The sequence below is a fragment of the Carcharodon carcharias genome, chromosome 15 (genome assembly GCF_017639515.1).
Source record: "Carcharodon carcharias isolate sCarCar2 chromosome 15, sCarCar2.pri, whole genome shotgun sequence".
In the NCBI taxonomy this organism is placed as follows: Eukaryota; Metazoa; Chordata; class Chondrichthyes; order Lamniformes; family Lamnidae; genus Carcharodon; species Carcharodon carcharias.
The window spans coordinates 119,194,460-119,218,877 of record NC_054481.1 but is presented as its reverse complement, the minus strand read 5'-3'; the positions used below and the strand labels follow the sequence as shown (position 1 = coordinate 119,218,877).

General features: G+C 48.1%; 1 protein-coding gene across 1 annotated transcript in view; it reads right to left on the bottom strand.

The window, feature by feature from the left end:
* Positions 1-24,418, bottom strand: part of megf6a (multiple EGF-like-domains 6a) — a 221,628-nt gene that overhangs the window by 111,364 nt on the left and 85,846 nt on the right. The window contains exons 3-7 of the mRNA XM_041206995.1: positions 20,853-20,978; positions 16,344-16,466; positions 14,163-14,285; positions 6,068-6,205; positions 2,593-2,715 (exon numbers count right to left, since the gene is read on the bottom strand). Coding sequence (XP_041062929.1) covers positions 2,593-2,715; positions 6,068-6,205; positions 14,163-14,285; positions 16,344-16,466; positions 20,853-20,978 — 633 coding nt within the window. The remainder of the gene's footprint in view (positions 1-2,592; positions 2,716-6,067; positions 6,206-14,162; positions 14,286-16,343; positions 16,467-20,852; positions 20,979-24,418) is intronic.

Here is a 24,418-nt window from a genome sequence, read left to right as displayed (position 1 = left end):
AACACCTGTTTCACATTGGCTAATAAGGCCAGGCTCATTAGAGTTAAGTATAAGATCTCTTGCAGCCAAGAGCCAATTGGAATATTCACTCTCCCCACACCACTACCTCCACCAGCCGCCACCATGTTGTGGTATCGGCTGGTCGCTTTGACCCCTCCCTCGGACTTTGTCGCAAAAATCCAGAGAATGTTAGTTGACTTCTTCTGGGACAAAAGATTGCACTGGGTCGCTGCTGAGGTTCTGAGTCTCCCGCTTAGGGAAGGCGGTCAGGCACTAGTGTGCCTACATACAGGTGGCGACCTTCCGCCTTCAGACCCTGCAGTGATACCTTTACGTCGAGCCCCCCTCCAAGATGGTGTGCCCTGGTGGCGTATTTCTTCCGTCAGGTGCACGGCCTGAATTATGACGTGCAGCTCCTGTTTATAGAGCAGAGGGGCCTCGGTGGCTCCTTTGCAGGCGTTGCCCGTCTTTTACCAGGACCTGATCAAAGTCTGGAACGTGGTCGCCTCGCGATGCAGCTCTCCCCCATCAGGAGTAGCGACTATCATCAGAGAGCTCGGGAATCCGCCCCTCCGTCCATTTTAGTGGCTAGCGGAGAGGAGGGCTGTGGCTGCCGGGGTGACCAGGATTGGGGATGTGCCAGGTGGCGGAGGAGTGGGCTGGATGCTCCTGCAGGAGTTGGTGTGTCACGCGTCTGTGAGTGTCCGGCTCGCAGCCGATGCTATCCGAGACCTAAGGACAGTCGTGCTCAGACCCGACATAATTTTAGGTCTCGAGATGGCCCAGGTGCGCGGTGGTCTTCCGCCTGAATGTTCCCCTGTTTGGAAGGAATTCCAGATTGGCCCCAAGCCCCGAGCCCTCCCTCGGGTGCCGGTGCCCCGCAATATGAGCCGCCTCGGGGACATGCCCTCCGTGCCATTTGGCACGGCACGGAGGAGCTTTCTGTACGGACTGCAGCTGCACACCTTTCATTTTCTCGCCCTCGCCCACCGCCCGGACACACCCTGGCGTGCCTTGTTGCCGTCCAGCGGCGGAGGTCCCCGTTGGGAGGCTCTCTATGGAGGTGTCCTCCCGCTTTCCATCGGGGACCTGGGATGGAGGGTGCTGCATGAAGCAGTCCCCTGTCATCGTAGGATGTGTCGGTTCACGGACTCCCAGGACATCTGCCCTTTTTGTGGTCTTGTGGAGTCCGTGGACCATGTTTATATAGGGTGTGGTAGGCTGCACTCCTATTACAGTTACTTGAAAAACCTTTTATTCATGTTTTGTTTGCATTTCAGTCCCACTATCCTGATCAACGGACACCCAGTGCAGAGGGGGGGCCGGTAAGGAGAAGGACCTCCTCGTGAACCTGCTCCTGGGCCTGGCCAAGTTGGCCATTAACAAGTCCAGGCAGCGGGCGATCGAGGGGGTCGTCCCGCCCGATTGTTTGTCCCTCTTCCGCGGCTATGTTCGCGGCCGGGTGTCCCTGGAGAGGGAGCAAGCGGTGTCTGCCGGCACTCTTGAGGCCTTCCGTGCTCGGTGGGCACCGCGGGGACTGGGGTGTTTTATTGACCCCTTTAATCACATTTTGGTTTAATGTTTATAAGTTTCCTTTAAAATTTGTCCTTGGTTTTACAGCTGACCTGACTTAGGGGCTGTGTTTGCTTTATCCCTTATTTTGTTGATTTAGTTTAATTGGTTGACTCAAAAGAGTTACCTCCACCAGCCCCCTTCTTTAGTTGAATAAGGAAGAATCTGTAATGGAGACTGCTCATAGGAAAAGCAACAAATTCTAAAATTATTACCGAAACCTTTAAAGGGTTAAAAACGAAATAATTTTATGTTAAATAAATTAGAGTTTGTCTCAGAACTGACTAACGTTAAAGCACAAAAAGCTTTCACATTACCCTGGGACTTGGGAAAGTACATGCATCATTTCAAAGCAAATTTGGTGCAGAATTTCCAATTGCTGAGTCCAAGAACAAGAAAATCCCTTACCTCCATAAGTCCCTCCATTTGGAACTGATTTTGGTGCAGGGGCAGGAAGCTGCTGTCTCATTAACATTCACTTCAACAATTTCTCAAATGCTCGCACAGCTAATTGTTATTAGTTTTTAAAATTGAAATATTCTACTTTTGTTTTGCTTTGTTGCTTCACAACCATTGAATCCTGTCCAACATCAACAGTTCGATAATCACAGGAGGTGGATCTCAGCAGTGTGCATAGTCCTAGTTTGCCAGCTCAGTTAGGTTGAGTAGCAATTTGGGCTTAATTGATTCTGCTCTGGAAAAAATTTAATCCTAAATGTATGAAAAATGTAATGGGTGAAACTCCTCTCTTTGGTGCAAACATTCAGGCAAGCCTAATGTACAGGCAAGGCTATTGCACAGCAAACCTAAAGCACTGGAAACTATATAATACAGGTAAACCTAAAACACAGGGAAGTATAAAGTTCAAACAAAATTAACATACAGGTAACTCTAAAGCACAGGCAAATAAAAAGACAATCTTTTTCTTATTGCATTTGGCTGGAAACACGACACCTTCACTAGTGGCGCTGAGTTTGAATCCAGCCACATCATATATGTAACTGAACTGTCAATTCTCACCATCACAGGTGCAGCCATCCAGACTGAGCCGATAGCCTGCATGACAACCGCACTCGTATCCACCAGGGGTGTTGAAACAGTCCTGTTGACAGCAGCCAGCACCAGCGTCACACTCATCCACATCTGTATGAGAGCAAAAAAAATACAATTAGCTCCTCCATCTAAACGAAATCACTCCGCACTTGGCACCCAAAACCTATGTTTAAATTTGACCCATGGTGCACCTGCTCAGAATGATTCATGCCTCCAGTCCTGAATAATCTATTCAGAATTACATGTATTTAGTTTAACCGATGCCCCCGATCCTCCCGTAAACTGCATTTGATTCACCCCATATCAAGGCTTCATCAAACCAGACTCCCAACTCCTTTCTTCCCATATCTGTGTTGAACTCTTCAACACTTCACTCATATTCAGCAGCCAACTCTTAACAAATTCCGAGGCTTGAGGCTGTTGAACCTCTGGGTATATCTGCTCAGGGTTTGGAGACATCTCAATCAAAACATGCTTTTAAATTATGATCTGAATTCAAAAAATGTTTTATAATGTAAACAACTCAAAGAAAGAACATGCATTAATATAGCATCTTTCATGACATCAGAACATAGTCAATCAAGTACTTTCTTTGGCGTGTTGTCTCTGTTGTAATGTATTAAAAAGCAGCTCATTGCTTTTATTCACTGACTCACTGGTAACATTAACACCAGCCAAGCAAGACAGCTCAGTATAAAGTGGCAGCTAAGTGCTACATAGGACACAATTAATACCCAGGCTGGGAAATTCCTCAGAGTTGCTCCTGTTCTGTGGCGACCTGTGAGGAGTGCAGCAAAGCACGGTTTACATGAAGTAACGCTGGTAGAATGGGAACGAGGTCGAGCAACTTCCTACCTTGGTGTTATGACTGGGAATGGAGTTAGCCATCACCAAGCTTCTAATCCCCACTGATTTTCAGCTCATTGATCCTCAGTACATTTCACAATCTGAACACTTACCTGGAAAACTGGACTTGGAACTTCTGCAAAACTTGAAACCAATAGGAGAATTACATAATTCCCCAAGCATTTCACACATAGGCACACTACAAAATGTAGTAGGTGTTTGTGAGGGGATTACAAAGCTGTGTATCAATGGGGTTTAGAATTTGGGTGTCACTTGGCATCATTTACACTTGATATTGGTATTGGTACAGTGTTGGTATCTGCAGGAGTACAGCTTTGGGTACTGGTATTGGTACACCAGGCTTTGGTTCCAATACAGTTACAATGAGAAGAGAAAGGAAAACAGGAAAAACTGGAAACAAAAACAGAATTACCTGGAAAAACTCAGCAGGTCTGGCAGCATCGACGGAGAAGAAAAGAGTTGATGTTTCGAATCCTCATGACCCTTCAACAGAACTGAGTTGAGTTCTGTTGAAGGGTCATGAGGACTCGAAACATCAACTCTTTTCTTCTCCGCCGATGCTGCCAGACCTGCTGAGTTTTTCCAGGTAATTCTGTTTTTGTTTTGGATTTCCAGCATCCGCAGTTTTTTGTTTTTATCTCTTTGGGAAAAACTGGATGTAGGTGTACTCGAGGGAAAGAACTAAATTCCACTTTTGTAGAATCATGAAACACTGGGGGTCAATATCATTTCGTAAATAAACCAGGCTTTCTTTCACAGCTATTTTTGATTGGTCCATATTTAGTGAACCTCAGATTATTTTATACAGTATTCTACATAATGCCACAAATATTTGTGTTGATCAGAAACATACAGGTAGATGGTTTGCAAATTCAGACCGTGCACGAACATGTAACCTAATCACATCCTCAACATTCCTCTCTGGGAACTGCCAGTCTAATAACAGTGAATGCAGCAATAAACTACAAACAAGATTATTAATCACTGGGCTAATAATGCAGTTAGAAACAGCAATCGGCCATCTTAACTCTTCACATTATCAAGTTCTGTTCATTGAGCAAAATATCTTGGTTTTCCAAAGAAAGGGTTAATCTTTTCATGCCCAGTCTTTTTTCAGCTGTGCTGCTGGCCCCTCGCTGGGCTGGGGGTCCTGCGCATGCCAACTAGAGTCCAATGATGTGTCTGTGTTTCACACGTGAAACTTGACAGTAACCAATAGTCAACTATTGGCCATGGGGTGCACCACACCTGAGCCTGTTCCTCCCCTGAGCCACTGTCCCCATTGGTGCATTTTCCAGCAAGGGTCATCGGACAGTAATCAAGAGTATGACAAGGCCTTGACATGATTGTGTTACTGGCCAGAATGATAGTCCAAATCCCATTGTGGCAGTTTGAGAAAGTGAATTCAATTTAAAAAAAAACAATCTGAAAAAAAATCTAACATCAATAAAAATGTTCGATTGTCACAAAAATGGGTTCACCAATTTAGGAAAGGAAAATTGCTGTCCTTAACCAAATCTGGCCTATATGTGACTTCAGTTCCCCCACCAGTGTGACCAGTTTTTTCAATTGCCCCTAAAGTGATCTCGAAAGCCACTCAATTGAAAAAAAAATCACCACTTTTCTCAGAGGAATGAGGGGTGGGCAATAAATGCCAGCCTTACCAGCAATGGCCACAACCCATGAATGACATCTTAAAGAGAAAGGACATTCCATCTCATTTTTCCTCCATAGACCAGCAATAGACAAGTTGTCGGACACAGAATGATTTTTTGGCATGGTTAGTTAACTCAGCACAGACCGGACATGACTCTTGGCTCTTCTTGTTCTGGATGGTTTAGTACTGCACTGGTCTGTCTACCTACCAAGTGAGATATTTGGGAAGCCCCAAGGGTGAAACTTCTAACACAGTTTATTAAAATTATCATTTCTACTTTCAAAGGCTAACACAGAATGGCCAGAGTAGTGAGCAATAACTGAGTTCATAAAGAGGAAATGTGATTTGTCCATGAGATTGTTGATGTTGATTTTTGAAACAGCACATAATTCTTTTTTATGTTCATTCAGTATCAACACATCTGGAATAGAGGAGATTTGTTGCAAAACATTTATCCCCAAGAATGTATCTTAACCCCAATTTCAGGAGAGTGCATCTTATTGCACCAAAGTAACATTTCCCACATCAACCATCCTGTATGTCTCTAAAGGCAAGCGTTGTTTCAATGCCAAAGCGTCTTCCAAATTATGGGTAGGTTGATGCACTGCACTGATGATCATTAGTAATTGTACTAAAATTATCCAAAATAGTTTCATATAGGATTCTTACAGAGGGTCATCCAATCAGTCAGGACTGAATCCCAAACCCAGGTCCTAGAGGGGAAGACTGGTGTTTAACTTGAGTTTTGGACTTTGGAGTAATAGAGCACTTAAGATACCACCTCAATTTCAAAAAATCAAATATTGTGTGCTATTTTATAGTTAGTTGAGTTGTTGCATATTTTTAAACCCTTAATGCTGATGCACATGAACATGACCTACCAGCAACTGAAGAAAAATCACTTTTGTTCAGCCCTACCTACACATGTCTTCTGATCAGCATCCAATTGAAAGCCTTGATTACAGCTACATAGCGGACCGCTGGTTGTGTGGCGACAGTGATGGGAACATCCTCCGTTGTTTGATTCACAACTGTTGACAATCTCCATCTCGATCCCTGTAAATGAAGCAGTCAGATACTTTCACTAGCCCTTTAGCACTTCTTTCATATCATTTCCATTCTGATGGCCCCCTTGGCAACACCAAGGATAAACTGGTTGATTTGTCAAGGTTGCCTGAACGAGCACTGTATGAAAGCAATACAGTATTTACAAGAGAGCAGGGCTTCACCCCAATGTCCTAGCCAATATTTATCCCTCAATTAACGTCATCAAAACTGATTATCCGGTCATTATGTCATTACTGTTCTAGGCCTTTGCTGTGCAAAATATGTCTGCCATGTCTTCCGATATTATAATAATAATTATGGGCAAGGTTTTCTCTCAAGGGGTAGGAAACAGAGTTTGGGGCCGTTTCCGGTGCTGAACCCACCCCTAGGGGGAAACAGTCACTCATTCTGACTTTCATGGTGTGGGGGAATGCCATTAAAATGATCCTGGAGGCAGGCTCACCATCCAGCTGAAGGGCCAATCAGAGGCCTTTCAACTTGAATGGAGCAGCAGACTTCAAAGGAAGTTGAGTGGAGAAAAGACCACTTCAAGATGGAGGTGCCTTCCTTCCAACTTATTTAAATCTTAACTTAACAAATGGCCTTTTCAGCTGGGCCACCACTTCAGTGGGGGAAGCCCCTCTTCAGGGTGGTCGTTGGCTGCTCCTGTACTCCTGCTTGGAGAGCTGGTCCCCTGGCCTGTTGTCAGGAGGCAACCTCCAGACACCTAAACCAGTCCTCACTGCTGGCAGAAACCCGGAGGCTGAACAGAAAATCTCAGTTGGCCTCCTTTAGTTGGCAGGCTTTTAATGAGCAATGGTGGCTACTTCCTGCATACAGGAGGGTAGCCCAGAGGTCCCAATCCCACTGCAGCAAAAATGGCCTGAAAGGGGGGGGGGTGGGGGGGGGGGGCGCGATGGAGGCAGGGAACCAGCAGACTAGCCGGTGGGGCTATTTTTTGCTCCTGCCTATCACTGTACCTATACCTGGCCCTGGCAGGAGTGATAAATCAGCCCCATATTACAAAAAGTACCTCAATGTCTGTGAACCACTCTGGGATATCCCGAGGTGCTGAAAGGTGACAAATGAATGCAGGTCTGTCTTGCTTTCTTTCATTAAAGCGCCATCAGGAGGAGCAGTGGGTCACCACACCTCCAACACAATGCACTGCTGAAAACTGATCAAATGCTGAGCCAAATTCCACCCTTTCAGCATATTCGAGTGATATAAAACCTTGTAATCATTTCAGAAACAACTCCTGGATACAGGAAGAGGATGTCCCAAAGTGTCTTATGGTCAATAAACGACCTTTAAGTGTAATCACTGTTGTGTACGGTAGAAAAATCGAGAGACAGTTTGGACACAGCAACGTCCTAACAGCAGGAAATGAGATAAAATACCAGATCAAGCTGCCAAATAAAGGGAACTGTTCTGCAGGTATTGTGCAGATGTCTTGTTGATAATTATAAAGCTCCCTCTGAACTGTGCCATCAAACACTCCCAGGGCAGGTACAGTACAGGTTAGGTACAGAGTAAATCTCTCTCTGTACCAGGTTTGTCCAACTCACAGCCCTCAAGGCTCCTAGACGCGGCCCAACAAACTTGTCAGACAGTCAACTGAATTATATTTGTAAACTGGTGTAAAGCTGTAAAGCCAATCACAGGCTGGTCCTGCCCTGTGTTTGCGAGCCTATCAGCAACAAATGCAGTAAGAAGCCAGCCTGTGATTGGAAGAGAGTGGGGGGGGGGAAAGAAAAGGAGAGAGAGAGACTGTATGAGGGGATGTGAGGGAAAAAGGAAGGTAGTGTGGTGGGAAAGAGAGAGGGCATGGTGAGGGAGAGAGAGGGTGTGGTGGGGGGAGAGAGAGGGCGTGGTGGGGGGAGAGAGAGGGCATGGTGAGGGAGAGAGAGGGTGTGGTGGGGGGGGAGAGAGAGGACGTGGTGGGGGGAGAGAGAGGGCGTGGTGGGGGGAGAGAGAGGGCGTGGTGGGGGGAGAGAGAGGGCGTGGTGGGGCAAGAGAGAGGACGTGGCGGGGGGAGAGAGAGGGCATGGTGAGGGAGAGAGAGGGTGTGGTGGGGGGAGAGAGAGGACGTGGTGGGGGGGAGAGAGAGGGCGTGGTGGGGGGAGAGAGAGGGCGTGGTGGGGCAAGAGAGAGGACGTGGCGGGGGGAGAGAGAGGGCATGGTGAGGGAGAGAGAGGGTGTGGTGGGGGGAGAGAGAGGAGGTGGTGGGGGAGAGAGAGGACGTGGTGGGGGGGAGAGAGAGGGCGTGGTGGGGGGAGAGAGAGGGCGTGGTGGGGCAAGAGAGAGGGCGTGGTGGGGGGAGAGAGAGGGCATGGTGGGGGGAGAGAGAGGACGTGGTGGGGGGGAGAGAGAGGGCGTGGTGGGGGGAGAGAGAGGGCATGGTGGAGGAGAGAGATTGTGGTAGGGGAGAGAGAGGGTGTAGTGGGGAGAGCAAGAGTGTGGTGGGGGAGAGAGGGCGTGGTGGGGGAGAGAGAGGGCATGGTGGGGGAGAGAGAGGGCATGGTGGGGGAGAGAGAGGGCATGGTGGGGGAGACAGAAGGCGTGATGGGGGAGAGGGAGGGCGTGGTGGGGGAGAGAGGGCATGGTGAGGGAGAGAGAGGGCGTGGTGGGGGAGAGAGAGGGCATGGTGGGGGAGAGAGGGCATGGTGGGGGAGAGAGAGGGCGTGGTGGGGGAGAGAGAGGGCGTGGTGGGGGAGAGGGAGGGCGTGGTGGGGGAGAGAGAGGGCGTGGTGGGGGAGAGAGGGCATGGTGAGGGAGAGAGAGGGCGTGGTGGGGGAGAGAGAGGGCATGGTGGGGGAGAGAGGGCGTGGTGGGGGAGAGAGGGCATGGTGGGGGAGAGGGAGGGCATGGTGGGGGAGAGAGGGCGTGGTGGGGGAGAGAGGGCATGGTGGGGGAGAGAGGGCGTGGTGGGGGAGAGAGGGCATGGTGGGGTAGAGAGAGGGCATGGTGGGGGAGAGAGGGCGTGGTGGGGGAGAGGGAGGGCATGGTGGGGGAGAGGGAGGGCATGGTGGGGGAGAGGGAGGGCATGGTGGGGGAGAGAGGGCGTGGTGGGGGAGAGAGGGCATGGTGGGGTAGAGAGAGGGCATGGTGGGGGAGAGAGGGCGTGGTGGGGGAGAGAGGGCGTGGTGGGGGAGAGGGAGGGCGTGGTGGGGGAGAGAGAGGGCATGGTGGGGGAGAGAGAGGGCATGGTGGGGGAGAGAGGGCGTGGTGGGGGAGAGAGGGCATGGTGGGGGAGAGGGAGGGCATGGTGAGGGAGAGAGAGGGCGTGGTGGGGTAGAGAGAGGGCGTGGTGGGGGAGAGAGGGCGTGGTGGGGGAGAGGGAGGGCGTGGTGGGGGAGAGGGAGGGCGTGGTGGGGGAGAGAGGGCATGGTGGGGGAGAGAGAGGGCGTGGTGGGGAGAGAGGGGCTGTGGTGGGGAGAGGGCATGGTGCGGGAGAGAGAGAGGGCGTGGTGGGGGAGAGAGGGCATGGTGGGGGAGAGAGAGGGCGTGGTGGGGGAGAGAGAGGGCGTGGTGGGGGAGAGAGAGGGCGTGGTGGGGGAGAGAGAGGGCGTGGTGGGGGAGAGAGAGGGCATGGTGGGGGAGAGAGAGGGCGTGGTGGGGGAGAGAGAGGGCGTGGTGGGGAGAGGGCGTGGTGCGGGAGAGAGAGAGAGGGCAGAGAGGGCGTGGTGGGGGAGAGAGAATGCGTGGTTGGGGGCAGACAGAGGGTGCGGTGGGGAACAGAGAAAGGGTGTGGGGGGGTGAGAGGGAGGGAGTGTAGGGGGGAGAGAGAGAGGTTGTGTGGAGGGGAGAGAGTGGATGTGTGGGGGGCAGAGAGAGGATGTGTGGGGGGCAGAGAGAGGATGTGTGGGGGGCGGAGAGAGAGGGAGAGAGAGTGTGTGGGGGGCAGAGAGAGGATGTGTGGGGGGCAGAGAGAGGATGTGTGGGGGGCAGAGAGAGGATGTGTGGGGGGCGGAGAGAGGATGTGTGGGGGGCAGAGAGAGGATGTGTGGGGGGCAGAGAGAGGATGTGTGGGGGGCAGAGAGAGGATGTGTGGGGGGCAGAGAGAGGATGTGTGGGGGGCAGAGAGAGGATGTGTGGGGGGCAGAGAGAGGATGTGTGGGGGGCAGAGAGAGGATGTGTGGGGGGCAGAGAGAGGATGTGTGGGGGGCGGAGAGAGGATGTGTGGGGGCAGAGAGAGGATGTGTGGGGGGCAGAGAGAGGATGTGTGGGGGGCGGAGAGAGAGGGAGAGAGAGTGTGTGGAGGGGAGAGAGAGAGGGTGTGTGGGGGTGGAGAGAGAGAGAGGGTGTGGGGGGGAGGAGAGGAAGGGTGTGGGGGAGGAGAGGGAGGGTGTGGGGGAGGAGAGGGAGGGCGTGCAGAGGGCGGAGGGAGGGATAGAGTGTGTGGAGGGGAAGGAGAGAGAGTGTGTGGGCTTGAGAGAGAGGGTGTGTGGAGGGGAGTGAGAGAGAGAGAGAGAGAGGGTGTGTGGAGGGGGAGAGAGAGGGTGTCGGGGGAGAGTGTGTGAGGGGGGAGAGTGTGCAAGGGGGGAGAGTGTGCGAGGGGGGAGAGTGTGCGAGGGGGAGAGTGTGCGAGGGGGAGAGTGTGAGGGGGGAGAGTGTGTGTGGAGGGAGAGTGTGCGTGGGGGGAGAGTGTGCGTGAGGGGAGAGTGTGCGAGGGGGGAGAGTGTGCGTGAGGGGAGAGTGTGCGAGGGGGGAGAGTGTGCGTGGGGGGAGAGTGTGCGAGGGGGAGAGCGTGCGAGGGGGGAGAGTGTGCGTGGGAGGAGAGTGTGCGAGGGGGGAGAGTGTGCGAGGGGGGAGAGTGTATGTGGGGGGAGAGTGTGCGTGGGGGGAGAGTGTGCGAGGGGGAGAGTGTGCGAGGGGGGAGAGTGTGCGTGGGAGGAGAGTGTGCGAGGGGGGAGAGTGTGCGAGGGGGGAGAGTGTGCGAGGGGGAGAGTGTGCGAGGGGGGAGAGTGTGAGAGGGGGGAGAGTGTGTCAGTAAATCTGGCTCATTCACAGTCTCAGGATTCTCATTCACCCTAATCCGCACACACCAACATGTACTCCCCAGTCTCACAGAGGCTTTTTGGAGCAGCTTGTGGTGGAGCCCACGAGGCAACAGGCAATTCTAGATTTAGTGATGTGTAATGAGGCAGATTTGATAAGGGAGCTTAAGGTGAAGAACCCTTAGGAGAAAGTGACCATAATATGATAGAATTTACCCTGCAATTTGAGACGAAAAAGCTGGAATCAGATGTAACAGTATTACAGTTGAATAAAGGCAACTACAGAGGCATGAGGGAAGAGCTGGCCAGAATTGACTGGGAGATGAGCCTAGCAGGAAAGACAGTGGAACAGCAATGGCAGGAGTTTCTGGGAGTAATTTGGGAGACACAGCAAAAATTCATCCCTTGGAAGAAGAAGCATACTAAAGGGAGGACGAGGCAACCATGGCTGACAAGGGACCTGCACCAGATGGACCACACCCCAGAGTTCTGAAGGAGAGAGCTGAAGAGATAGTGGAGGCGTTAGTGGTGATCTTTCAGGAATCACTGGAGTCAGGGAGGGTCCCAGAGGGCTGGAAAATCGCTAATGTAACCCCCCTGTTTAAGAAGGGAGTGAGGCAAAAGATGGAAAATTACAGGCCAATTAGCCTGACCTTGGTCGTTGGTAAGATTTTACAGTCCATTATTAAGGATGAGATTTCAGAATACTTGGAAGTGCATGGTAAAATAGAGCAAAGTCAGCATGGTTTCATCAAGGGGAGGTCATGCCTGACAAATCTGTTAGAATTCTTTGAGGAGGTAACGAGTAGGTTTGACAAAGGAGAGCCAATGGATGTTATCTACTTGGACTTCCAGAAAGCCTTTGACAAGGTGCCGCACAGGAGGCTGCTCAGTAAGATAAGAGCACATGGTGTTAGAGGCAAGGTACTAGCATGGATAGAAGATTGGCTGTTTGGCAGGAGGCAGAGTGGGGATAAGGGGGTCCTTCTCAGGATGGCGGCTGGTGACTAGTGGTGTTCTGCAGGGGTCAGTGTTGGGACCACAACTTTTCATGTTATACATTAATGATCTAGATGAAGGAACTGAGGGCATCCTGGCTAAGTTTGCAGATGATACAAAGATAGGTGGAGGGACAGGTAGTATTGAGGAGGCAGGGAGTTGCAGAAGGATTTGGACAGGTTAGGAGAATGGGCAAAGAAGTGGCAGATGGAATATAATGTGGGGAAGTTTGAAGTCATGCACTTTGGTAGGAAGAATAGAGGCATAGACTATTTTCTAAATGGGGAGAGAATTCAGAAATCTGGAGTGCAAAAGGACTTGGGAGTCCTAGTCTAGGATTCGCTTAAGGTTAACTTGCAGGTTGAGTCAGTAGTTAGGAAGGCAAATGCAATGTTGGCATTTATTTTGAGAGGACTAGAATATAAAAGCAGGGATGTGCTGCTGAGGCTTTATAAGGCTCTGGTCAGACCACATTTAAAATATTGTGAGCAATTTTGGACCCCATATCTCAGGAAGGATGTTCTGGACCTGGAGGGGGTGCAGAGGAGGTTCACGAGAATGATCCCAGGAATGAACGGCTTAACATATGAGGAACGTTTGAGGACTCTGGGTCTATACTTGATGGAGTTTAGAAGGATGAGGGGGGATCTGATTGAAACTTACAGAATACTGAAAGGCCTGGATAGAGTGGACGTGGGGAAGATGTTTCCATTAGTAGGAGAGACTAGGACCCGAGGGCACAGCCTCAGAGTAAAGGGAAGACCTTTTAGAACAGAGATGAGGAGAAACTTCTTTAGCCAGAGAGTGGTGAATCTATGGAATTCATTGCCACAGAAGGCTGTGGAGGCCAGGTCATGGAGTGTATTTAAGACCGAGATAGATAGGTTCTTGATTGGTAAGGGGATCAAAGGTTACGGGAGAAGGCAGGAGAATGGGGTTGAGAAACTTATCAGCCATGATTGAATGGCGGAGCAAACTCGATGGGCCGAATGGCCTAATTTCTGCTCCTCTGTCTTATGGTTTTATAGGGTGCGGGCGAGTGAGTGAGTGAGCACCCTGAAACTGGGAGTGAATGGACACACATATTTCTCCCTATCACACTCTAATACTCTATTTATGACTTTTTTTAAAATCGATTTATTGCTTTGATTTTTTTTTTGCTCAGCAAGTTGTTTCTTTTCATATGTCAGTTCTTTTTTGAAATTCATTTTTAATGTTGTGCCAAACTTTATCTTTCTGAAGTTTGCTCATTGGACCTTTGAGTAAGAACATTTTTGAAATATAGCCCTCCATACAAAAAGTTTCGACAAGCCTGCTCTACGCTGTCCCATCAAACACTCCCAAAGAAGGTACAGCACGGATTAGACACAGAGTAAACTCCCATTACACTGCCACACAATTGACTCCCAGGTCAGGCACAGTATGGGTTAGACTCAGGGTAAAGTTTCCTCTATGCTGTTTTCAGACTTATTTTACACAGGCTGATTACGACCAACAAATAAAGGAGACGTTAAACTCCTTGGCCTGAGCTGGATTTCAATCCCAGCATCTTCAGATAAAATGGCACAAGCTGGACTACCCAGTTCTCAATAAAATGTATTTATTGTGCCTTTTGAGGTTCTCACAGCTGCTTTAACTATGCACTGTATCAATCCTTAGTGACTCCTAAATACAGAAATGAGGTTCTACCCTCCTTCTATAGAATACCAACTTACAATGCTTCCTTGTGTATACAGGGAGCTTGTTACTGCTAATACTTCACCATTTCTGTCCTTCTGTACAGACTGTCCTTCTGTGAGATATCACAGGGGCTTTGCAGGATGATATTTATTGTCTTCCAGTGAATTCCATAGTCCATGTTAGGAGCCTGTTAGTGAGCTTGGTGTGATAATCCTGAAAATACCCAGATATTTTCCTCACTGCTACCCACCCTGTACCAGTATGAAGAACTCAGCATGTTAACTTACGGTAGCACTGCTTCCCATCCGCACCCAGCTCATAGCCTGCGTTACAGACACAGGAAAAGGATCCACGTGTGTTGAGACATCCATGCGAACATTCAGCTAATCCAATCATGCACTCATCAGTATCTGGGATGGGGGGGATAGAGAGAGAGAGAGAGAGAGAGAGACCAATCACTGATCCAGTAATGTACAGTAATGGCAGTAGTTCACCCATCAACCCTTTGCTCACTGGCCTACATTGGTTCCCATTCCAGCAATGCCTCGATTTTAATATTCTCATCCTTGTGTTCAAATACATCATGGCCTCACCCCTCCCCATTTATGTAACCTCATCTAGCCCTTATCTGTGCTTCTTCAATTCTGCCCTCTCGCATATCCCTTGTTTCTGTGCCTTCAAGAATCTATACCCTAAGTCTGGAACTATTTACTGAAGCCTCTCCAGTTCTCAACCACATTGTTCTCCTTTAAGACACTCCTTAAAACCTGCCTTTTTGACCAAGCATTCAGCCACGGACCATTTGGGGTCATTTGGGGGAGATGATGGTGTAGCGGTAATGTCATTAGACTAGTGATCCAAAGGCCCAGGCTATACTCTGGAGAACATAGGTTCAAATCCCAACGTGGCAGCTGATGGGATTCAATTAATAATCTGGAATTAAAAGCTAGTCTCAATAATGATGGCCATGAAACTATTGTTGACTGTTGTAAAAACTCATCTGTCAGTAATGCCCTTTAGGGAAGGTAATCTGCCTGCATGTCGCTCTTAACTGCCCTAGCAAGCCATTCAGTTCAAGGACAATTAGGGATGGTAACAAATGCTGGACTTGTCAGCAGTGCCCATATCCCATGAAAGAATAAAGGGAAAAAAAACTTGTCCTTGTCTGACCTGGTGTCATGTTTGCTTTGTTAGCACTCCCGTGAATTCCCTTGGGATATGTTCAAAAGCTCCTATATGAATGCAAGTAGTTGTAGTACTGATCAATGTAGCACTGGAAGGACAATCCTGTTGTTCAGTGAGTACATCATGGGGCATCATGAGGGGTTGATGATCTGAGTGCACTCTACCGCACGTCTGAAAATCAAGAGTGTGTTGCTCCAGTATATCCACGATTTCCCAATCGGGGCAGGAGGCAGGCAAGACTTCCAGCTGGTAATGGACCCACAGATCCAAGTTACTGGACGTTTTCAAGAAGGTTGATCCAGACTAGTTGTTTGTTAGGAAGGGTTCAAAAGCTTGGGGACACCAATAAATTCACTTTTTCCTAATCAATTCATTGTTTTGATTTTTTGGGGGAAATGCAATCTTTAAAGTGCGTGGATTTCCCCCAATTTCGTTCCAAGGCCGGTATCAGTTGCCCATCCTAGTTGCCCTTGAGAACGTGGTGGTGAGCCACCTTCTTGAACCGTGTGTGCAACTGTGTGTATCCCCGAGCCAAGGGATCTGTAATGGCTCTCTGATTCACCACCAGTGGCCCCCCCAGGTAAGTCATGGGAGGGAGGGGCATTGAAGCAGACTATGGGAGAGCATCCGTGCTCCTCCTAGCTCCACAGGATGGGGTTTTTCTTAAGGAAACAAAAACAATTAACTTACTTTTTGTTGGCAGGGATGGGAACAGCTGAAATATTCTCAGAGGGATGGGCCTGAGATGCCTGAAATAGGATCCCTGTGAGTATAGCAGTGGAACCAATGTCTGTTCCTGAACAGCTGTGTGGTGAAGGTACTCTCACACTGCTGTTAAGTAAGGAGTTCCAGGATTTGGACCCAGTAATGATGAAGGCATGGTGATATATGTCCAAATCAGGTTGGTGTGGAGAGGAACCAGTTGCCAAGTTACATGTCTGCATTGGGTTTGTTGGGACAGGATAAGTGTGTAGGTTGCTCTGTACATGAGTGACCTAGTATAGATTGTTACTTCCATCTCTTATCCTATTGTGATCTTGAAGTTTATCTGTAGTGTGGGTTGCAAGAACAAGAACACAAAAAAATAGAAGCAAAAGTACACCAAATGGCTCATCAAGTTTGCCCCACCACTGAATATGATCATGGCTGATCTTGGGCTTCAACTCCAGTTTCCCGCCACTCCCCATGTGCCTTAATTCCCTGAGAAACCAAAAATCTGTCAATGCCATAGAAAACTCAATTGAGCATGCTGTAGAAGTATAAGTGATAACAAGGACTTTTACCTTCGCAACCTTTGGTGTCATTAGCCAATCCGTATCCTGGGTGACACTCACACTTGGCAACTCCACGGTGGTTGCGGCACTTATGCATACAGCCGCCATTCTTATCTATACATGGATTCTTCACTGCAGAAGCAAGAGAGTACACATAAGTAGGCCCAAGGTTTTATATTATCCATAGTGCTCTTTCTGCACCTCCAGGCTGCAAGGTGCTTATTTCTGCCAGGTTACAACTTTGTTGCCACCATGGTAACCTTGCCTCAGTGGCCAGTCTTCATGCGTTACCCTGTGCTGAAATTGTCTGAAGGCCAAAACCCAGCTTTTCCTCACCCAACAACCAGCCACACCCAAACTCTTCCAGCAGGTGTCCCTAGAGAGCTAAAAACAAAAAAACTGCGGATGCTGGAAATCCAAAACAAAAACAAAAACAGAATTACCTGGAAAAACTCAGCAGGTCTGGCAGCATCGGTGGAGAAGAAAAGAGTTGACGTTTGGAGTCCTCATGACCCTTCGCCAGAACTTGAGTTCGAGTCCAAGAAAGAGTTGAAATATAAGCTGGTTTAAGGTGTGTGTGTGGGGGGCGGAGAGAGAGAGAGAGGTGGGGGGGGGTGTGGTTGTAGGGACAAACAAGCAGTGATAGAAGCAGATCATCAAAAGATGTCAGCAACAATGGTACAAAAGAACATATAGGTGTTAAAGTTAAAGTTGGTGATATTATCTAAACAAATGTGCTAATTAAGAATGGATGGTAGGGCACCCAAGGTATAGCTCTAGTGGGGGTGTTTTTTTTAAAAAAATAATGGAAATAGGTGGGAAAAGGAAAATCTTTATAATTTATTGGAAAAAAAAGGAAGGGGGAAACAGAAAGGAGGCGGGGATGGGGGAGGGAGCTCACGACCTAAAGTTGTTGAATTCAATATTCAGTCCGGAAGGCTGTAAAGTGCCTAGTCGGAAGATGAGGTATTGTTCCTCCAGTTTGCGTTGGGCTTCACTGGAACAATGCAGCAAGCCAAGGACAGACATGTGGGCATGTGCTACCTTCTTCCTTCTTCCTTAACCGAGGTTTTCCACCCACGGTCGTTGACGCGGCCCTCAACCGTGTCTGGCCCATCTCCCGCGCATCCGCCCTCACGCCTTCTCCTCCCTCCCAGAAACATGATAGGGTCCCCCTTGTCCTCACTTATCACCCCACCAGCCTCCGCATTCAAAGGATCATCCTCCGCCATTTCCGCCAACTCCAGCATGATGCCACCACCAAACACATCTTCCCTTCACCCCCCTATCAGCATTCCGTAGGGATCGCTCCCTCCGGGACACCCTGGTCCACTCCTCCATCACCCCCTACTCCTCAACCCCCTCCTATGGCACCACCCCATGCCCACGCAAAAGATGTAACACCTGCCCCTTCACTTCCTCTCTCCTCACCGTCCAAGGACCCAAACACTCCTTTCAAGTGAAGCAGCATTTCACTTGCATTTCCCCCAACTTAGTCTACTGCATTCGTTGCTCCCAATGTGGTCTCCTCTACATTGGAGAGACCAAACGTAAACTGGGCGACCGCTTTGCAGAACACCTGCGGTCTGTCCGCAAGAATGACCCAAACCTCCCTGTCGCTTGCCATTTCAACACTCCACCCTGTTCTCTTGCCCACATGTCTGTCCTTGGCTTGCTGCATTGTTCCAGTGAAGCCCAACGCAAACTGGAGGAACAACACCTCATCTTCCGACTAGGCACTTTACAGCCTTCCAGACTGAATATTGAATTCAACAACTTTAGGTCGTGAGCTCCCTCCCCCATCCCCGCCCCCTTTCTGTTTCCCTCTTCCTTTTTTTTCCAATAAATTATAAAGATTTTCCTTTTCCCACCTATTTCCATTATTTTTTTTAAAAAAACACCCCCACTAGAGCTATACCTTGAGTGCCCTACCATCCATTCTTAATTAGCACATTCGTTTAGATAATATCACCAACTTTAACTTTAACACATATGTGTTCTTTTGTACCATTGTTGCTGAAATCTTTTGATGATCTGCTTCTATCACTGCTTGTTTGTCCCTACAACCACACCACCCCCCCTCCACCTCTCTCTCTCTCTCTCTCTCTCCGCCCCCCACACACACACCTTAAACCAGCTTATATTTCAACTCTTTCTTGGACTCGAACTCAAGTTCTGTCAAAGGGTCATGAGGACTCGAAACGTCAACTCTTTTCTTCTCCGCCGATGCTGCCAGACCTGCTGAGTTTTTCCAGGTAATTCTGTTTTTGTTTTTGTTCCCTAGAGAGCTGTTGAGACAGAGAACATTTGACATTTTTTCCTCTTGCTAAAACAGAGGAATGGAGGCCAATTGTAGAATCCCATCACTGTGCTGGCCTGATCAGCATGTCTTAATTTGAGAATGAATGGCAAGTTTGAATTACCAGGGTCCTAATTAACACGGTATTCTCTCAGTGGTAGTGAATGTAGTTCATAGAATCAAAGAGGTAGATTTTTTCGGGCTCAGGCTTGACACTGAGTGATCAGCATTTAACTGAACCAAGCGGTTGAAGGATCGGTGTAAATTAGTCCTCAGGCTTCATCAGCACCACGGGCAGCATACCCGAGCGAAGGGATCTGTAATGGCTCTCTGATTCACCACCAGTGGCTCCCCCCCAGGTAAGTCATGGGAGGGAGGGGCATTGAAGCAGACTATGGGAGAGCATCCGTGCTCCTCCTAGCTCCACAGGATGGGGTTTTTCTTAAGGAAACAAAAACAATTAACTTACTTTTTGTTGGCAGGGATGGGAACAGCTGAAATATTCTCAGAGGGATGGGCCTGGGATGCCTGAAATAGGATCCCTTTGAGTATAGCAGTGGAACCAATGTCTGTGCAGAGTGGGCGAAGGCCATCCCACTGCTAAGTGGTATGCTTTGCAGCCAGAAAAAGGGTGGAACACATATCAAGTTCTATCCTGTAGACATTTACACCACAGAAGGAGGCCATTCAACCCACAGTGCCTGTACTGGCTCTCTGAAACAGCCTTCCGCATAGAGCAGGGGAGTGGGACTTTCTCATATTCTTTTAAATATGCAAAATTTCTCTATTTCCTTCTTCAATTCTGCTTCCCCTGATACTTCTGGGTGAGCATTTCATGTCATAACCCCTGTGTAAAAACATTTCTCCTAACTTCCTAGTTTGTTTTTTGGTGGTGATACGAAATTTCTACCCCTCACAGGCACACTGAGCTAGAGTCAAGTGTATTCTACTGGAAACTGGGCAATTCTAGCATTATAGGGAAAACCTGTCCCCTTCTCAGTTCAAATCCCCATTATATTTTTATTTTTAAAAGTAATTTTCATGACATTGGTTCAATTTGTTTATTGTATAAGATTTGAATGACCTTACCCAATCAAAACACCTGCCCTTTCCCACCCAACTACAGGTATTTATTAATTTAAGAAATTACAATTAATATGTAGAATAGTTTACATTTGTTCTGGTAACTCAGTGTATCAATAATAGAATGTATGGAATTTTACAGCACAGAAAGATGCCTTTTTTTCCTAGAAAAATCCGAAAATAATTTTGCAGCCCAGCTCCCTCAGTGTAGCCCTGCATCTTCCTCTGCTTCAAATGGTTATCCACTTTAACCTCTAGTTAACAACTCACTGACTTACTAAAACTCAGGTCCATTTAAAAACTCCCAAATCCTTTTAGTGCTTTCATACTTTTCCCTCTCTGTAACACTGGGCCAAGCACCAGAAGTGAGCTACTGAGAGCTTCTTAGGAACCAAGGTCGTAGGAACAGAAATCCCCAAGTGCTAGGGTACTTGGATTCCAGCCTATAGTGTCTGATTGCTGGGCAATGCCTGCCACTGACCTGTCAAGTGCTTGAGTGGCACTTAATTCGGATGGCCTCCCCAAAAAGAAGCAATGCGGGGACTCCTGCCAGCTCTCCAGCCTGCGGCCAAGGACCCCATCGCCTCCATTAAATCCAGCCCTATAAGAACAGAATTTAGTGTTGGCATATTGGCAACTACTTCATTCAAACAATGTTTTAAATGGATTAATAGCACTGTTAGCTTGTGTCAAGACTCTAATTTGAATTCTCCTTTCATTTTTCTGCCTCTTTTTAGGTTAGGATTAAGAACAACCTGCAGAGGGGGCAAGAGAGTAGCAGGAACATGGGATGGGATCAGGGGCTGAAATTTGAAGTTTGCTTGGCTACTGATGAAAATTCATTAAAAACCTCAGTAACTATGTTACTGATAGGTAACTTAATAATACCACCACATGACAAAATAGAAACAATAAAAGGAAAACCAGACATCTAGTGTTTGGTTTACATTTTAGGAATTTCTGGACTGCCCAATCATAGACTGATGGCTGTCTGCTTGGCCAAGGACTAGGTGCCAATCTTCGTGAGACCTCCTCACATCACATGAGGTTCTGGTACAAGCCCATGTACAGAGGAATATTGCAGATGGTCATCTCCCTCTCACCACACCCTTCCTATCCATAGCCCTGGTACTCACATTCACAATGCTTTCCATTCTCCTTCAGCTGATAGTTGTTTCGACACCTACACTGGTAGTGAGCAATCGACAGTTGAACACAATCGTGATCACAGCCTCCATTACCAATTGAGCATGAGTTGATACCTAGGAAATGAAAAGGGTATAGTCAAATACACTTATCTGAAGAAATACATGGAACACCAATGGAACATTAATGTTGTACATGATACATCGGCAGCTATGATCCCTAGTTACCCAGCTCCGCTATCTAAGTGTCGCTCTATCTTTTTTTTGTCTGCCACTTTCTTGTTTCTCCTCTTGTTCATTTGGGTCTTCTCTTCCCATTGTCTACTTGTCTGTTCATTTCTTGATTCCTATCAGAAAGCAGGTGGTTGAATACAATTTTGCTGCAGCTGATGGCCCACAGCACCTCATGGATGCCCAGTTTTAATCTTCTAGATCTGTTCCGAATCTATCCCGTTTAGTGCAGTGATAGTGTCATACAATGTGATGGACACTATATCCCCAGTGTGAGGACAGGATTTCATCTCCACAGGGATGTGCGGTGGTCACCCTTACAATACTGTTATGGGCTGATCCATTTGTGACAAGTATATTGGTGAAAATGAGGTCAAGTTGGTTTTTCCCTCTAGTTGGTTCTCTCACCATCTGCCACAGGCCTAATCGGGCAGTTATGCCCTTCAAAACTCAGCCTACTCAGTCAGTAATGATGCTACCAAGCCACGCTTGGTGGTAGTCATTGAAGTTCCCCACCTAGAGGACATTCTGTACCCTTGCCACCCTGAGTGCTTCTTCCAAATGGTGTTCAATATGGAGGATAACAACATCAGTTGAGGGAGGGCAGTGGAGCAGGAGGTTTCCTGGCCCTTGTTTGATCTGATGCCATGAGACTTCATGGGATCTGGAGTCAATATTAAGAACTTCCATAGCCACTCCGTCCCATCTGTAAACCACCGTGCCACCACCTCTGGTGGGTCTGTCCTGCCAGTAGGACAGGATATACCCAGCGATGGTGATGGTGGAGTCTGGGACATTGACTGTAAGGTATGATTTGGTGAGTATAATTATGTCAAGATGTTGTTTGACAAGTCTGTGGGACAGCTCTACTAATTTTGGCACGAGTCTCCAGATGTTATTGAGAAGGGCTTTGGAGAGCTCTCCAGTCAGTGGGTGAGACCCCCATTAAATACCACCCTACATGGTTGTGGGTCTGGATATAGGCCAAATCGAATAAGGACAGCAAATTTCCTTCCCTGAAGGACATTAGTGAACCTGATAGTGTTATATGAAGTAGGGTGGGTTGTCCTGTGGTGTGTAAACATCTGCACAGATCAATTGGGTCAAAGGGCTAGTTACTGTGCTATAATTTTTATGTAAAGTTATATGTTTAAATGGCATTTGAAACATAGGAGCAGGAGTAGGCCAGTTGGGCCTTCAAGCCTGCTCCACCATTCAATAAGATCATGGCTGATCTAGTTGTGGTCCCAGCTCCACTTCCCTGTCTGCCCCACCCCCCCCATAACCCTTGATTCCCCTGCCTAACAATGATCTGTCTAACTCTGCCTTAAATAAATTCAGAGACCCAGCCTCCACGAGTTTCTGGGGAATAGAATTCCACACACCAATGACCCTTTGGGAGAGAAAAAATTTTCCTCTCGCTGTCTTAAAAGAGAGACCTCTTATTTTTAAACTATATCCCCTAATTTTAGTCTCCCCATAACAGGAACATCCTCTGGGTATCCATCCTGTCAAGCGCCCTCAGGATCTTATATGTTTCAATAAGATCAACTCTCATCCTTCTAAACTTCAATGGGTTTAGGCCTAACCTGTTCAACCTTTCTTCATAAAACAACCCTTCATCCCAGGAATGAATCCGGTGAATCTTCTCTAAACTGCTTCTAAAGCAATTATGGCTGGAATTTTATGGCCCCACCACAGTGGGGACTGGGCCGTAAGTGTGGTGAATCATTCTAAACTCCATTGACTTTGGCGGGAATGTAAAATTCCGCTGGCGTAAAATTCAGCCCCATATCTTTTTTTAAATAAGGAGACCAAGACTGAACACAGTACTCCACTTGTGGCCTCGTCAAGGACCTGCAGCTGCAGTAAAACTTCCCTACTTTTATAATCTATTCCTCTTGCAATAAATGGCAAGATTCCATTTGCCTTCCTAATCACTTGCTGTACCTGCATACTAACTTTGTGATTCATGTACCAGGGGACCCAGATCCTTCTGTACCTCCGAGTTTTTTAAAAATTCATCCACGGGATGTGGGCTTCACTGGCTAGGCCAGCATTTATTGCCCATCCCTAGTTGCCCTTGAGAAAGTGATGGTGAGCTGCCTTCTTGAACCACTGCAGTCCAGGTATTAGGTACACCCACAGTGCTGCTAGGAAGGGAGCTCCAGGATTTTGACCCAGCGACAGTGAAGGATCAGCGATATATTTCCAAGTCAGGATGGTGAGTGACTTGGAGGGGAACATCCAGGTGGTGATGTTCCTATTTATCTGCTGCCCTTGTGATTCTAGGTGCTAGTGGTTGTGGGTTTGGAAGGTGCTGTCTAAGCAGCCTTGATGAATTCCTGCAGTGCATCTTGTAGATGGTACATACTGCCGCTACTGTGTGTCAGTGGTGGAGGGAAGGAATGTTTGTTAATGCTTTATCCTGGATGGTATCCATCTTCTTCAGTGTTGTAGGAGCTGTACTCATCCAGGCAATTGGAGAGTGTTCCATCACACTCCTGACCTGTGCCTTGTAGATGGTGGACAGGCTTTGGGGAGTCAGGAGGTGAGTTACTTATCGCATGATTCCTAACCTCTGACCTACTCTTGTAGGCACAGTGTTTATTTGGCTAGTCCTGTTCAGTTCCTGGTCAATGATAACCCCCAGGATGTTGATAGTGGGGGATTCAGTGATGGTAATGCCATTGAACATCAAGAAGTGATGGTTGGATTCTCTCTTGTTGGAGATAGTCATTACCTGACACTTGTGTGGCGCAAATGTTACTTGCCACTTGTCAGCCCAAGCCTGGATATTGTCCAGGACTTGATGCATTTGGACTGCTTCAGTATCTGAGGAGTCGCGAATGGTGCTGAACATTGTGCAATCATCAGCAAACATCCTCACATCTGACCTTTTAATGGAAGGAAGATTGTTGGTGAAGCAGCTGAAGATGGCTGGGCCTAGGACACTACCCTGAGGAACACCTGCAGTGATGTCCTGGAGCTGAGATGACTGACCTCCAACAACCACAACCATCTTCCTTTGTGCTAGGTATGACTCCAACCAGCGGAGAGTTTTCCCTCTGATTCCCATTGACTCCAATTTTGCTAGGGCTCCTTGATGCCACACTCGGTCAAATACTGCCTTGATGTCAAGGGCAGTAACTCTCACCTCACCTTGGGAGTTCAGCTCTTTTGTCCATTTTTGAACTAAGGCTGTAACGAGATCAGGAACTGAGTGGCCCTGGCAGAACCCAAACAGGGCTTCCGTGAGCATTTCAGCAATCTTTCTCCATTTAAATAGTATACCGCTTTTCTATTCTTCCTGCCAAAGTGAACAA